We start from the raw sequence: 15,307 nt of genomic DNA, 5'->3' as shown, positions 1-15,307 counted from the left end.
CACCCCAACCTGTGCACGTCCCTTGCATTTAACAAAGTTATTGTAAGAGATTTATAAATAATATTTTCTCTGTAATTTAAAGAAAACATAAATTCAAAACTAACTAACTTCATAAGCTGGCTATAACCTCTACTAAGATAAACATGAAGGTAAATGAAGTCACAATCTGTTGTTGCATCTTCTGCTTTTCTAAAAAGTTTGATGTTTGTAAGTCTGTGTTTTAAACTTACAGGTAAAAGTTAAAAGTGAAACAGCGTTATAATGTTTAGTTTGACAAGCTGAAGTCAACAATTATCATTTCCTGAAAGTTGAACTCACTCACATTTACTAAAAAACAAGAAATAGACACACTATTCTCGGAAGGGTGCTAGCAGGAACTGAGATTTTTCTTCACAATGACAGGAACTGAGATCAGCAGATCATTTAACAAGAGCTAAAACATACAGCTAAAAACCACTAATGCATGGACAGAGAACTGCTCAACAACGTGTTTGTATGCATGTTTTTATTATTTTATTATATGCAACTTGAAAATAAAATATTTTAATTTTAATTATTGTTAGTTAATAACAGTTATGTGTTACTGATTTTACTGTAAAGAGGCAGATCAGAATAAGAGATTTTTTTTATCAGCAATAAGAAAAGTTCTTGTTTAATGTTTTGTAGCTGGTATATGTGAGTTTCTACAAAGAGAAATCATGAACTTCAGACTCTCATCACTGATCCTGCTGTTACACATTCAAGGTATGAAACACAGTTTTGTTGTTATACTGAAATACTTCAATTCATTATATATTTGTTAAAAGTATGTCAGATTTTAAACTAGTTTAATTTAATTTTCATCGCTGTACTCCAAAGGCTGGATTCTCCGTTTGGATCAGTCTCTAAAATGTTTAAAGTGAGTTTGTATATTAAAAACTGAACTTAGAGATTTGTGTTTGAGAACAAAACTGATGAATCTGAGTTAATATCCTTACAGGACTGTCTGAATCTCTCATCTCTCTCTGTAATTTTAATGAAGTTAAATACAGTAAACTACAAATATTAATAATGTTACCGTTTCTTCTTCAGGGTTCCTTACATTGGATAATTTTAATATAACCTGTAATAAACAGAATATTTGTGCTGTGAGGGGGACACGGGTGGCAGTGTGGTGCTTTTACTCAAACATCAACATCACAACTGGGTTCTGGTTCAGTCAGAAACAGAGAACAAACTGGAGAAACAAAGATGAACCTGAAGATTTGACTTTAGATTCAGATTACTCAGGACGAGTGAAACAAGAGATCACTAAAGATTACTCAGTACTCTCACTATATAATCTGATAGAGAGAGACAGTGGAGAATATCAGCTCATGATCATTATGAAGGATGGAGTTAAACATCTCAGCTCAGTCACAGTCAATCTAACAGTTTCAGGTACATTTACATTCTCATCAGTCCAGTTAAACTCTTTTCATTTCTCATCTAATGTAAGGTTTTGATTATTTAGTTTTACAGCTGAAGATGAATCCTGAATCTACAGGACAGCGAATAAAACTGAGCTGTGATTTCTCCTGCAATTTAACATCTTATTACTTCTGGTTCAAGAATGGACGATATTTAACAATTGGCCAAAGCATATCTGTGTCATCCAGTGGAAACACTGACAGTTATTACTGCTCTCAGTATTTAACAGATTCCTCCTCATCTGTGTGTGAGTCTCACATTTATAAAATATTAAAATAAAATTGAAGAACAAATTTAGCAGTTTTCTTGTTGATTCATATACAGTATGAGTGTGTTTGTAATTGATTGTGAATGTTACAGCAGTATTTTGTGACTCTTTCAGGTCTTTCTAACAGTAGCTGTTGGGCTGTGACTTACACCCCTACAGAAGTTTGTGCTTTAGTGGGATCAACAGTAGATATTCACTCTTCATACTCACATCCCACTGGATATACAGTAGACAAAACATACTGGCGTTGGCAATACAGTCGTTTGGATCTGCGTGAGCATCCTCAGTTTGCTGGTCGTGTGGAGTATCTGGGAAACACACTGAGAATCAAAAATGTCAAGACGAGTGACACTGTAAATTATCAGTTAAGGATCATCACTAACACATCAGATGAAGTTGCTGGTTCTCCTGGAGTCTCTCTTATTGTTACAGGTAACTGCTCATAATAAACTCTCTGTAGTGCAGCACTCATTATACTGAAGCATTATAGCTCGAGTAGGAGTCTGATATCAACACGACTGTGATTAGGCCATAAATTTAGGCAAAAACAGCATGGACCAGCATGGGATTTATGCTGGTGTATGCTGGTTTGATGCTGGTTTAGCTGGTGTTCACTAGCAAACCAGCACCAAAACACAACATATGCTGATCTTGCTGGTGTGCTGTTTTTTTCAGCAGGGATGCTTTACAAATTGAGCTAAATAAAAATACGAGGCCTAACTTTGAAAAGTAGTTGACGTGAACTCTGTTATATGAAATCTCAGATACACAAGTAAGAAGCAGTCCAGACCCTGTGATAGATGGAGAAAAAGTGATATTAAGCTGTTCAACCAGATGCCCTCTGGATAGGAAATATACTTACATCTGGTATAAGAATGGACAACAGGTAACAGATGGATTGAGATTATTAAACAAGCTGTACCTGGACTCAATCAACAGTAAGGAGCTACAAGAGTATTCCTGTACTGTAAGAGGTAACACAACATCTCATCATACATCTGACTCAATTATATAAGATATAGTTTCAGTCCTTGATGCTGATTGGTTTATTTACAGCTATGACATCATCACTGAGCTACTTTCAGTCTCACTGTGCAGCACTCATAGCTGATCATTAATATTGTGTCAGTTATAGGAAACAGTTTAGTGTAACACGACTGCAGGAGGTGCAATGATATTACGCAGTCCCCAAAAGTAGTCCCCATACTGTATTAACTTTCAATGCAGGGGACTATTTTCGACTGCTGCGTAATCATTGCGCCTCCTGCAGCCATGTTACAGAGGCAAAGTCCTTGATTATTACTTTAAAATGAAAGTATAGTTCCTAGCCTGGAAAATCTGCCTAGAAAATCACAACTTTTAATTTTCCGGCAGTCTTAGCACGATGTAAGAGACAAGTTTTAAATAGGATAAATAACTCTGGTTATTTTTCAGTAGCGCCTCACTGCAGAACATGACATCCAGGGGGCGGGTTGGATTCAGATCCAGGGGGCGGGGCTGGATCCAGGTTCAGAGATCTCTTCCCACTGCATTTTGATTGGTCGGCAGTTTTACCACAAGACACGTCATACACTTGTTGTTGCATTACCATTTCCACATTGAGTCGTAACTAAATTACATGATTCTTTTGACGGAAAAACAAACTTTACTTGTGACCACAATAAAAGTAGTCTCTTTAAGGTGAAATGTAAGGTTTATGCTATAGGGCTTATTCGCAAACACCGGAAGTAGCTAACCGCGGCCATCTTGTTGACATGACATCTCACAGTTAACAATCTTTTCGAACCTCTTCAGTCTGGTTTTAGAAAATTTCATAGCACTGAGACAGCCTTGGTCAAGGTCACCAATGACCTGTTATTAGCCTCAGATTCCGGATCTCTCTCCATCTTGATCCTCCTAGATCTTAGTGCCGCTTTCGACACGGTTAACCACAAGCTGCTACTCGAGCGTTTGAAAACTGTCTTTGGTGTTTCTGGGACTGTTTTAACTTGGTTTAGATCATATCTTTCTGATCGTCAACAGTTTGTATCTATGAGTGGATTCCGGTCCGTCACTGGTTATGTCTGTACGGGTGTTCCTCAAGGTTCCATCTTAGGCCCCTTACTTTTTAGCATTTACATATTTCCTCTTGGATTGCTTTTAAGATCACTTGGGCTAAATTATCACTTTTATGCGGACGACACTCAGATTTATATTCACTCTAAGACTAATCATAATCTGGACCTTTCTCGTTTGACTCACTGTATTGCTGAGATAAAATCATGGATGTCTCAAAACTTTTTGTGCCTCAATAGTGATAAGACGGAGGTCTTGCTTCTTGGCACCCCTCACCAGCTTCGCAAAGCTGGCTCACTATCTCTAAACATAGATGGCTCTGTTCTGGAAGCACAAACCAAATTAAAAAACCTAGGAGTAATCTTTGATTCTGGTTTGTCTTTTGACCCCCACGTTCGTTACACCGTTAAGAACTCATTTTTTCATCTCAGAAATATTGCTAGACTTCGTCCTATGCTGTCCCGCTCTGTGACTGAAAGGCTTATTAACACTTTTGTGTTCTCTCGCATTGACTATTGCAATGCACTTCTGATTGGAGTTCCTAAAACCACACTGAATAAACTACAATATGTGCAAAATTCAGCTGCTAGGATCCTGACTGGAGTCAGGCAAAATGAGCACATTACACCAATTCTCAAGTCCCTGCACTGGCTTCCGGTCAGGTTCCGAGTTGATTTTAAAGTCCTCATGCTTGCATACAAGGCACTGCATGGTCTTGCCCCCCAGTATCTGTCAGCACTTTTAACTTTTTACACACCCACGCGTCACTTGCGCTCCTCACAGGCACGACTATTAGTAGTCCCACAGTCACGGCTGCGCTCAGTAGGGGATAGGGCTTTTTCGTCGTACGCACCTAGACTCTGGAATGCACTCCCTCCTCACATCAGAGACGCACAGAACTTTAGTAGTTTTAAATCTCTTTTAAAGACTCACTTTTTTAGGATAGCCTTTTTATGACACTTTTATTTGTGGTGTGTTTTTACATGTATGTATGCATTACTTGTCTCATTTTTACATGTACGTATGCATTTACTTGTTTTATTCTTACATGTATGTATGCATTACTTGTCTCATTTTGTGTGCGTTGTTTTCTTATTTTCTGTTATGTAAAGCGCCTTGAGAAGCTGCTTTAAAGGCGCTATATAAAAATAAAGTTATTATTATTATTATTATTATTATCTGTTCTGCCCCTAGCCGCACGTAGATTTGAGGGGAACAGTAGCCTAATGGCTTCATCTCGTCGGTATCAAGAGAGAAGATAAGCTTGATTGGTGTGGAACCATATCAAATAGACCCAATAGCCTTTTGTAAAGATCCTTCATTATTGCCAGCCGTAACTTATCCGGATATTTATAACTATATCGTTCATACAGTATCCGCATACTACATACAAGCACTGAAGGGCCGTTCACATTTTAACGATAACTATAAAGATAACTATATTATCATCCACATCACCAAACAATACGTTTATGCTAATTCGCTCACGGCACTTACATAAATCACTTGCCTTTAATATTTCTTTGTAATAAAAACTTTTGCAGATGTCCGCAACACGCTGCGTTTCGCGTAACTCTAAACAGTAAATCTAATAGTTTGTGTAATCTCTTACCTTTTGGCATAACAGTTAGTTAATGTAATAGATTAAAATTTTCACAGCAACTGCAGGTAATCTTATGTTATAGACCTTAGCAATGAGCTTCACTGTCATTTTAAGTGCTCGTGCACTTGAAGTTCAAATAGATTTTAATGCTATCAATGGTTTATCCTTCATCAGGTGGGGAAAATCGTGTGAGCTCCGCTATTCTCTTTAATATAAAACGATTTTCAAAACTATATTTTTTTATAGTTATCGTTATAATGTGAACAGGCCTTATTCCCTATATCAATGCCAGATCTATTATGTTCATATAGTTATTAATACTAATTTAATAACTGTCTCAATTTATGGCATCTTATTTGAAAGAGCAGTTTCAGCCACTGCTTACAGCTAACCATATGTGATCAAATTATGGGACTTTGCTGTGAGCATATATCCCTAACGTTACCTGTGGTAAAATGATGGGGACAGACTTTGCTGTTGGGAGTCTCTCCTTCGCTGGTTCAACTCCTCTGTCTCCTTCCTTTCATGTTTTCTGACAGTCGGTATCGCATAAAAACTAATTCCGGGGTTCTTTTTGCTGTTGTTAGAAAAGCCGTGTATTACATCACACACCATCGCGCAGTTAAAAAAAAATACATCGATAATACCATGCATAATACCCACGCTGCCGCGCTTGTCAATTGACAGACTGACAGTTTTATGTCAACAATATGGCCGCCGCGAACATTGATGACGTAGATCGAATAACTCCTATAATGTTGGAGTAAAACATTTCGGGTACTATGAGTAATCTTACCACGCTGTAATGAGGGCTCAGAAACGCTGGGATCCATTTTGTGGTGTTATTAAAACAAACCAATCTGGCAAACAAATCCAAGACGTTAGGCAGAAGAGTAATCAAAGTACAGGCAGGCAGATCAAACACAGATAGGCAGTCCAAACCAGGCAACCAATACAAAGGGCAAATCCAAAGGCAGAGAAACAGATAAACAGGCAGATGGTCAATATCAGGCAGTCAGAATAATCACTCAATAAACGCACGGTATGCAGGGGTAAGCTGGCAATACTTCACGCTAGCCCTTTGTAACACGGGTTAGAATTCAGCAATATATGAAACAGAGGGAAAATAATATAATTTTCAAATAATTTTAATTCTAATAAAATGCTAAAAGTAGTAAACAAAAAAGCTGATTAAAGTCATTGTAGTTTAAAATAATAAATAATAAATTGATTAAAAATGATTAAATGCTTAAGTGATGTAATCAGTCTAAGCCGAGACTGCGTGTGATGTCATAGACGTGAGACGCAGAGCAGTGAGAGACACGCATTGCTGATCGCGAGAGAAACACAAAAGTGAATCTAAGGCAAATATCTAAATAATCCTTTCTGATATTCAAATAATATAATGCATATTATGTTGTAGACCTATTATTTAACTATATTGGGTGATTTTTAGAACGGGATTATTGATATTGTCGCGGATGACTCCTGATTGAGAACCCCTATAAAATCCAATGCGGGTATAAAAGTGTATGAAACCCCCCGGATTTGGTGAGTTTCAAACTAATATTGTTCAAACTATTGAAAACTTGAATGGTTTATATGTTTACTGAAGTTCTATATTCCAATTAAGCACTTAAATGCTGTTTTGCACATGATGACATATTCTTGTATATTTTATATATGTTGAATGATATAGAAAATGATTTTGTGTGTGAAATAGTTTCTGAAGAAGTGTGAAATGTAATATAATATTCCATTTGAGCACTTAAATGTTACACAGTACATGATTACATCTGCTAGTATGTATATATGTTGAATATGAGATGTTAAAGGGTTTTGAATACTATTTTCATATAGATAGTTAAATGATGAACGTATAGTGTATATTGTGATGTTCTAAAGAATATGGTGTAAATGCTTTTGAAACTTAAGATGCTGTTTGTATAAACAGGTCAGGTTTTTTTGTGTGATTGGATCAAACCCTTCATATACTGTGATGGCGAGCCTACCAACCGAACTGTTGATTTGAGAGAACTGCAGACGGAGAAATCCTTTGCAAACCCTTGGATTAGTGTTTACTACTGATCAGGTGGAATTCATTTCATTGTGTATATTCTGATCGGAGGGAAATCAGATTTTCCTTCATTGATTTCTTTGCACTACTGACTGTTGAAACACAGTTCTCATCTACACTGAAGGACTTTTGCATACACTAACATATCTTTTCATTCGGATGACAAAAGGACATTCATTTATACACAGACTGAGAAGATATTGACTGATAATACTTGATTGTTCAAAGAGTTAAACTGTTCAATTGAACTATTGTGATGATGTACTTTTAAATGATGTACTTTTCTTTATTTTGATTGTTTTATTTGGGTAAATCTTTTCTATGAGTAAAATATAAAAGGTTGAACAGGAGAACACTAAAACTCAAATATAAGAAAAGCTCTTATTAAACTGAAAGTTAGTGAAACTAAATATATATAAACCAAAATAGAAACTAAACAACTTAAACATAAATAAAATAACTAGAAGCAAATAGAAAGTAAACTATTTGAATAGTTAAAAGAGCTTAAAGAGAAAAGAAGAACAAAAGGACAATAATTTCATTTGTTTTATTTGTTTTATTTTTATTGTGATTGTGTTACATTTGTTTCCAGTATTATTTTGCACTAACAAAAATACATCTCAGTCGTTTCTACTTACTATCTGTGTACTTGTGTGCCTTAATTACTTACCCTCCTGTAACGAACCTAATCACTGGTCCAATATCAGGTATTTAGAGCAACCTGTACCTGTTTTAGAAACTGTTGTTACATTCTTCTTCTTCTTCTTTAAGCTTATTGGCGGCTCGCAATCTTAAAAGAGCATTACCGACATCTACTGTGGGTATTGGATCAGAGACACTATAATCCTTCCCCCAGACCATTCAGGACTCAAGCTTTCGATGTTGCTGCGTGTTCCAGCTCCTCCATCTACAGCTCAAGTCCGTCACAGTCCAGAGAGGATTAATAATAATAATAATAATAATATCTATATTCTATTTATTAAATTATTACTATTTAAGAATTTAATTAATAAACTATCCCCTTCCTCTAGAACCAGAAGCTTCTTTAGTGTTCACGCTAGCCCTAGACTAGCTTGAGTCTTAAGTAGGGCAAAACAGGAAACAAGCAGAGAAGCAGAGGGTGACGTCATGTCAGTACTCCGGGGAGGGCTCCCTCTGGCGGCGCGGCGGTATAGACGTTACACAAGCGCAGTTTAATACCTATGAATGTATACAGTATAAATATGCAAAGTAATTAACATATGGATATGGCATGTTATTTAGAAATTAATAAATTATATGCTTATCTCATATGGACTTTGAACTTGTTTTAACGCGTTTTTGCTTACAGCCATTAGGAAACAGGTTTCCCTCGCAGAAGGTTTACTTTTCACTTTTGCAAATGTGGTACTGAAATATATCACATAAAATTGTGATTTTCAAATAATCCTTTCAGTGATATCACCCTGTCGGGGAACGTGTCCTACATCCCCTTACACCTAACTGTGATCATTACTTACTAAATTATGAATCTTTCTCGACTTTACTATTAATCAAACGTACACTTAAATTGATAAGAGCAAACGCTTGCAACCACAGGTTCCAACTAATTGCAGGCTGCAACAATGCAAATATACTGGTTCATTTAGCTGAGCAAAGTATAAAGTGGGAGGAGTTGGATCTACATCCAACCTCGCCCCCTAGATGTCGTGTTCTGCAGTGAGGACCATCTATAATTATTGGCTAAATTATGCTAAAAGTGGTCCCGCCTAGGGGCGGAGTGGGATTCGTAGACAACCAGCCCTCCATGGTAAAAAAAAAAGAAAGAAAATGGTTCCCTGTAAATAAGCAAATGCTGAAATCTAAAATTACAATAAAATGACTACATAACAACATGAAATACCTTAATAATAATAAATTTTTTTAAAGATATTGAAGTCAACAACAGTTAACATTTAATGACAGTTAATAACAGTCAAACAAGTTTTGCATTTGTTGTAACATTAAAACGGGTGATCAGACTTACTCTGTGCTCAAAGTGATGCTCGGAGCTCCATTCCTCTGTGGGTGAACGAAGATATGCTTTTTTTATTTGTTGTTGCGTTAAATCTTACCCAGATACAACAGTGCTATTTTCTGATTGGCTATTGTGTAGTATCTTTCTTTTTTTTTGATTGGCTGATAAGTTAAGGTGACCAGATTTTTTTAATGAAAACCGGGGACATTTCCCAGTTCAATGGTCAAAATATCATTAAAATCTTATTAGTTGTTATCTTTGAAATAAAAAATGGGGACAAAACGTTTTTAAAGTTTTCTTCTTTTTATTGGTTTGGGTTTACTGCAAAAAATGATTTACTTCTTACTTAATAGTATTTTTGTCTTGTTTTTAGTAAAAAATATGAAAAAAATCGGAAATCAAGATGCATTTTCTTGATAAGCAAAATCCCCTAACAAAAAATAAGACAAAAAATAATAAATTGAAGTCAATTTGTGCTTAAAACATGCAAAAAATGGTGTAAGACATTTTTTCTTGAATTGAGTGTTGGCTGTTTTTTTGGGGTTTTTTGCTTGTTTTTAGCACAAATTTGATATTTTTGGTCTAAAAACTAGGCTTTTTTCTTATTTTGCCCATCAAGAAAATGCATCTTGATTTTAAAAAATTTTGATATTTGTACTGAAAACAAGAGAAAAATATTAATAAGAAAGTTATTTTTGCAGTGTTTCGTGTTTAATTGATTAAAATTTTTAATTCTGTAGCCTAAATAAAAAAATTCCCTTTTTATACAATGCACAGACATACCTCATCAAACATTACTTCTAAGGTACTACTTCAGCTGATTTCATAGTGTTGTAAACGTGAAACACAGAAGGAATAATGCAAAATGTAAACATATTAACGTTAGCCTACACAAAACAAATGCTCAGCACCATGCTGTGATCAGTTCACTTCATTGGTTTGTTACTTTAATTTAACATGAGTAGTTAGTATCTTAACCCCCGATAACTTTGACAGTTTTCATATCTTATGATAACTTGATGACGCGTTCTCATGTGTCTCGTAGTAAATTCTTCTTCGCTAGAGCAGTGACGCGAAACCAAGTAGCTCGCGGCCCCCTCTGCTGGTGAAAATTATCATTACATGATTGCTCCGGTCTGGTACTACAAAGGCTACATGTTGATCGGGTTTTTCTGTGTTTTTGCTGGTTGTTTTGGACAACCTGATCTCACGAATTTCCGTGGGTCTGCTATGGACTTTCTTTTTCAATGGCATTCTCACGGATTGGTTACTCAACTGTTTTGTCCTATTTCTTACCATTTTCGCTTTGTTTTAGGGTTAGATTTACATGATATGACATTCCTGACCAAACCCAACTCTAACCCCAACGCCAGGCGACAATTGTTTAAAGTTTAGAAAATATAACAGAATACATCAGAAAAAATAGCATACTAACGCAAACACCAAATCTAACCCTAAACCAAAGCGAAAATGGTTTGAAAATAGGAAAAAGCAGTTGAGTAACCAATCCGTGAGAATGCCACAAAAAAGACCGCCCGTAGCAGGGCCACGGAAAAATGCGGAGATCCGTGAGAATGACACGAAAAAATTAGCAAAAATTCTGTGACTATCCCACGGAACTTTGTGAGATCAGGTTGGTTTTGGATGTTTTGTAAAACGGGGACATTGCTCCAGTCGGGGACAGAACACCAAAAAACGTGACTGTCCCCGGAAAACGGGGACGTCTGGTCACTTTATGATAAGTGGCATGCTTGACTAGAACTCCAGGGGAGACGGGCTTGATAGAGAGAGCGGTTCAGCCAGATACATTTTGGGCGCTGCAGCATATTAAATATATGATAAATAGTTTTTATATAAATAGTGCTATTATTAGACCGGCCCTCATGGCCTCAAAACACTATCGACCCACCGGGAAAAGTCCTGACCCTCCCGATTGCCACTTCGCCACTGGTCCCGACGGACCCGGAGATTAGCTGAATGGATTACAAAAAGATAAAAATCAAATGTATAACTCTAGGGGAGCTGGAAAATGAGCATATTTTCAAAAAAAGTGAAGTGTCCCATTAAGTCCGAGACAGAGCCGGTGCCAGACCATAACTAACGGGGGCACTTGGCTTCCAACGGGGGGCACGCAATAGCAACAATAATTAGCAAAAACAAGACATTAAAACAACAAATACAGCAAGACAACCTCATACAACTGGTACAGACTTTCAGCTCATTTCCCGTATAAAGTGCAAAAGACCACAAACTATGCGCAAAACTATTAAACTTCGACCGCGGCGTGAGCGCAAGCTGAGCTCCGCTGTGCTCGCGCTTTGCTCGCGCTTTGCTCGACGCAACAACAAACCGTCCTCGTGCGCCGCAAGCCATTGAAATGAATGGGTTTCATAGCGCAGCGCACACCGCGCCCTAGCTTTAAAAAAGCCGCTTTACCATAATCACGTCGTAATGCTGTTAATGGTCTATAGCCACACTTCACATTTAAGCTTACGTAATTTAAAACAACGTTAACTTACCTTTAAAATAGCTGAAGATGGCGTGTACGAACATTAAACGTCCTTAAAACAGTGTCCTGTAGATTTGTAAATTCCACCTCGACCTCTAATCTCTGAGTTTGAGGCAGTCTGTGTTTGCATGAAGCAGGCGGTGCTGGTTCGTTCTAAATGTTCTAACATATATCAACTATATTTTCCTCATTTGATTACATTAAAAGTCATGAAACATTCAATGTTAAATTTATTTTAATTATTCTTGATATATATTAAATTAATAAAAAACTTTGTAGGGGGGGCACAACAACCTGCCTGCGAATGCCCCCCCTTGACGCCGGCCCTGGTCCGAGAGATGTTGGTTTTGCCTGTTGTTGATGAGTAACTGCTGTGAATGATCACAACGCACTTAAAAAAGCCGCGTCACAGGATAATAAGTGAACAGTGTCCCAATGTCAAGTGAGCTAGAGCCCTTACCAGTGTTCGAACCTGCATACACGATATACTGATTCACAACCTCAGGAGCTAGGGAATAGATTGAGACACAGGGTATGACCTGAAGACAGGACCATGACAATGTATTAATCAACGCAACATGTCGCTTAAAGTTAAATATGTTTTACTGTGTAAACTTGACGTGAGAGCACTAGGGGACACCTAATTCACAAGACGAGACACGAGATTGGGTTCACGAGAACGAGACGAGATTTTTACATTTTTTAAGAAATCCTCATTGATAAAAAAAATGAATAGGAAACTGAAATAACGTTATTTTGAAATGTTTTAACTAATCTGGGACTGTCCCTAACAATTATTTTGCTAATTGATAATGAAGTAATTTGATATTTTTTGGTGGTAAAAATAGCCCCAAGTGAGAAGTAACCTTTAAAATGACATAATAATGACGATGCAGTAATAACTGGTTCAAATAAACCATCAAAACAAGTAAACACATTACAGTAATATAGTATGACTATGTACCCTTTGTAATACACCAGCATTATGTATTATAACAAATGCCTGCAGGGGGGCGCAAAAGGACCCGCTTCTGTTAGTTTTATTTCAGAAGGTTACTTTTTAGCAAAACAACGTTTAAATACATTTAAATCTTTCATATTTGTCTAATTCTTTACAATAGAAATGATACAACTATTCTTGAGCAAGAACATGCAGACATAAAATCATGTCAATTTCGAGTGAGGGGTTAATCTGCTGAGACTTCACATCTGACACTGATTAACAGACAAACACAACGCGTCTCCGATGAACATTATTGGAAACCCAAACAAAAAAGCACACGCAGTAAAAGACAGAATATAATGCATGCTCTATAACGTTAAAGGGTTTAGTCAGAAAACTTAACTGGCATTTCACCTCGCACGAGATCTCGTCACACCCCTAGAGAGCACTGCTGAGCTTAATATTGCAATAGTCATGATGAATATCCAGGTCCCCATTTTAATGATCAAAAAAAAAATTAAATGATCTAATTAATGATTAATGATCTTGTCTAAAGCGCATAGTCTAAAAGGCGTGTCCAAATCCAATTTTGCTAATTTAACGATGGGAAAATTTGTGTTTGCGCCAAGCGCACAGTAAAAAAGGGTTGTTCCTATTCTCATAATGAGTAACGGGTGTGTTTTAGGCATAACGTGCAATAAACCAGTGAGAGTTTTTAGCTCTCATCCCCTTTAAAATGACGATTTCCTATTTTGTTAAAGGAATTATAAACTGAAAAACTAAGATGAAGAAGAAGACCACCAGTTTAACATTGATGAAAAAAATTGCATCGTTTTTATTTGTATTGAAATTGTTATTTTTTGTAATAAAACCTTTAAAAGACATTTACTTTCTTGTGTTTAACATGCAACGTGTGTAAATGTAAATGCAATCTATAAAAAAGTGTAGTGGCACTGAACGGCATAACGCATCACTCAGAACTTTTGTGTTATTTTGAAAATATGCACACAGCTGTCATGATGGTTATTTGCTGAGTAGCGCTGTGATAACGGCTGCAGTGAGACTGAAATCTGAGAATCACAGAAAAGTCTAATTCTGAATGTTCTGCCTTTTCTGAATATAACTGAGTTTGTATCTTTTTTCAGATACAATGGACAAAACAAATGCTTAAACACATAAAAATGGTATGATACTGATTAAAACAAGGCTTGTCTTTCTGAAGGTTTGCTACTGTAAATGTTTTAATAAAGCTTTTTTGTACCTGCCTTTCTGAGATATTTATCCACATATTATATTTGTATTAAGACATTCACAGTCGTCAGATAAATGTTATCTTTTGAATATATTTCTCTGTTTTCTGTTTTGACTGCAGTATGTGGTAACACTTTCTATGAAGTCTGTGTTTATAATGCATTATTGCAGGTATATTCCCTTATAATAAACATTATTATACTGTATGTTGTATTGTCTAATAAATAATCATTACAACAGTTACAATACATTATTTGTGGTTGCACCATTTATGAGTATGATGATTTATAACACATGACAAACTCCACATTGTTATCTTGTATTATAAGTACACGTTATCATGTATTTTAAATTTCATATATTTGCATTGTATAATATCTTACTACATCTTTGCATTTCTCACTTGACCTAAAGCAGTAAATAAACCATATGTCTTCTTATAAACATCCACAATGCTTTACACACAAATAATGAACCAAACCGAAAGCTACAGATTGGGCTTTAATGTTCTTTTAAGGAAGAACGTGTATGAAGTGCACTTGATAATTTCTCTCTATATAATGACTGTCCCCTTAAATTGTTTTACATTATTTAAGGGTATAGGGGCTATTCTGGTCAGAATCTAGAATGTGTTAACATTAAAAAGTTGCTATGTTAAAGCGAGGCAGAGCTGAAGTCTATTTCAAAATTAAGATGTCTCTTTGAGGTGTCGTAACAGAAAACAGCTTGCACTGACAAATCTTAAAACATATAAGTGTCATTGTTTTGTCTCAAGATGCACATCTGTAATGTTTTTGTTAGGTGTGTTTGTGAAAACACTTCAATGTCCTAATTTAACTCCTGGTTAACCTAAAGATTTTGCTTTTCCTATCACCCACTGCTTTCTGAAAAAGAAATGACTTCATTCCTTAAAAACGTTTCAGACTCTATTAATTCACTGATCTGGGGAGGGTGCTAGTACAGTAAGTACTTGATATGTGCAGGCTTTTCTTCACATTGACCTGATTTTAAAAAAGAAGGAACTGAGATCATCATTTGCTAAAACTTTACAAACCACTGCTGCATGCAGCGATAACTGCACAACAACTGTACTGTGTGTCAGGAACAGCGGACAAATAAACCCAAAAGCAAGCGATGTCGGGGGGTAAACAAAAAA

At 36.3% G+C, this 15,307-nt stretch overlaps 2 protein-coding genes across 2 annotated transcripts in view; both read left to right on the top strand.

The window, feature by feature from the left end:
* Window positions 1-15,307, top strand: part of LOC129453070 (uncharacterized) — a 206,855-nt gene that overhangs the window by 26,396 nt on the left and 165,152 nt on the right. The gene's annotated exons all lie outside the window — the stretch shown is intronic.
* Window positions 193-14,399, top strand: LOC129454165 (uncharacterized). The gene is made up of 7 exons (XM_055218673.2): window positions 193-493; window positions 667-744; window positions 1,072-1,419; window positions 1,493-1,696; window positions 1,832-2,149; window positions 2,482-2,691; window positions 14,046-14,399. Exons 1-7 carry the CDS (start codon window positions 460-462, stop codon window positions 14,069-14,071), a joined length of 1,218 nt encoding a protein of 405 aa, XP_055074648.2. The 5' UTR covers window positions 193-459; the 3' UTR covers window positions 14,072-14,399.

The sequence above is a fragment of the Misgurnus anguillicaudatus genome, unplaced genomic scaffold (assembly GCF_027580225.2).
Source record: "Misgurnus anguillicaudatus unplaced genomic scaffold, ASM2758022v2 HiC_scaffold_32, whole genome shotgun sequence".
Classification (NCBI taxonomy): Eukaryota; Metazoa; Chordata; class Actinopteri; order Cypriniformes; family Cobitidae; genus Misgurnus; species Misgurnus anguillicaudatus.
Note: the sequence above shows the minus strand (reverse complement) of the source record. Positions and strands in the feature narration are given on the sequence as shown.

Coding starts and splice junctions, on each gene's coding strand:
- LOC129454165 (XM_055218673.2), top strand. CDS start 460: ATGCATGGACAGAGAACTGCTCAACAACGTGTTT. Junction 1,420..1,492: donor AGTCAATCTAACAGTTTCAG/GTACATTTACAT, acceptor TTGATTATTTAG/TTTTACAGCTGAAGATGAAT. Junction 1,697..1,831: donor AGATTCCTCCTCATCTGTGT/GTGAGTCTCACA, acceptor TGACTCTTTCAG/GTCTTTCTAACAGTAGCTGT.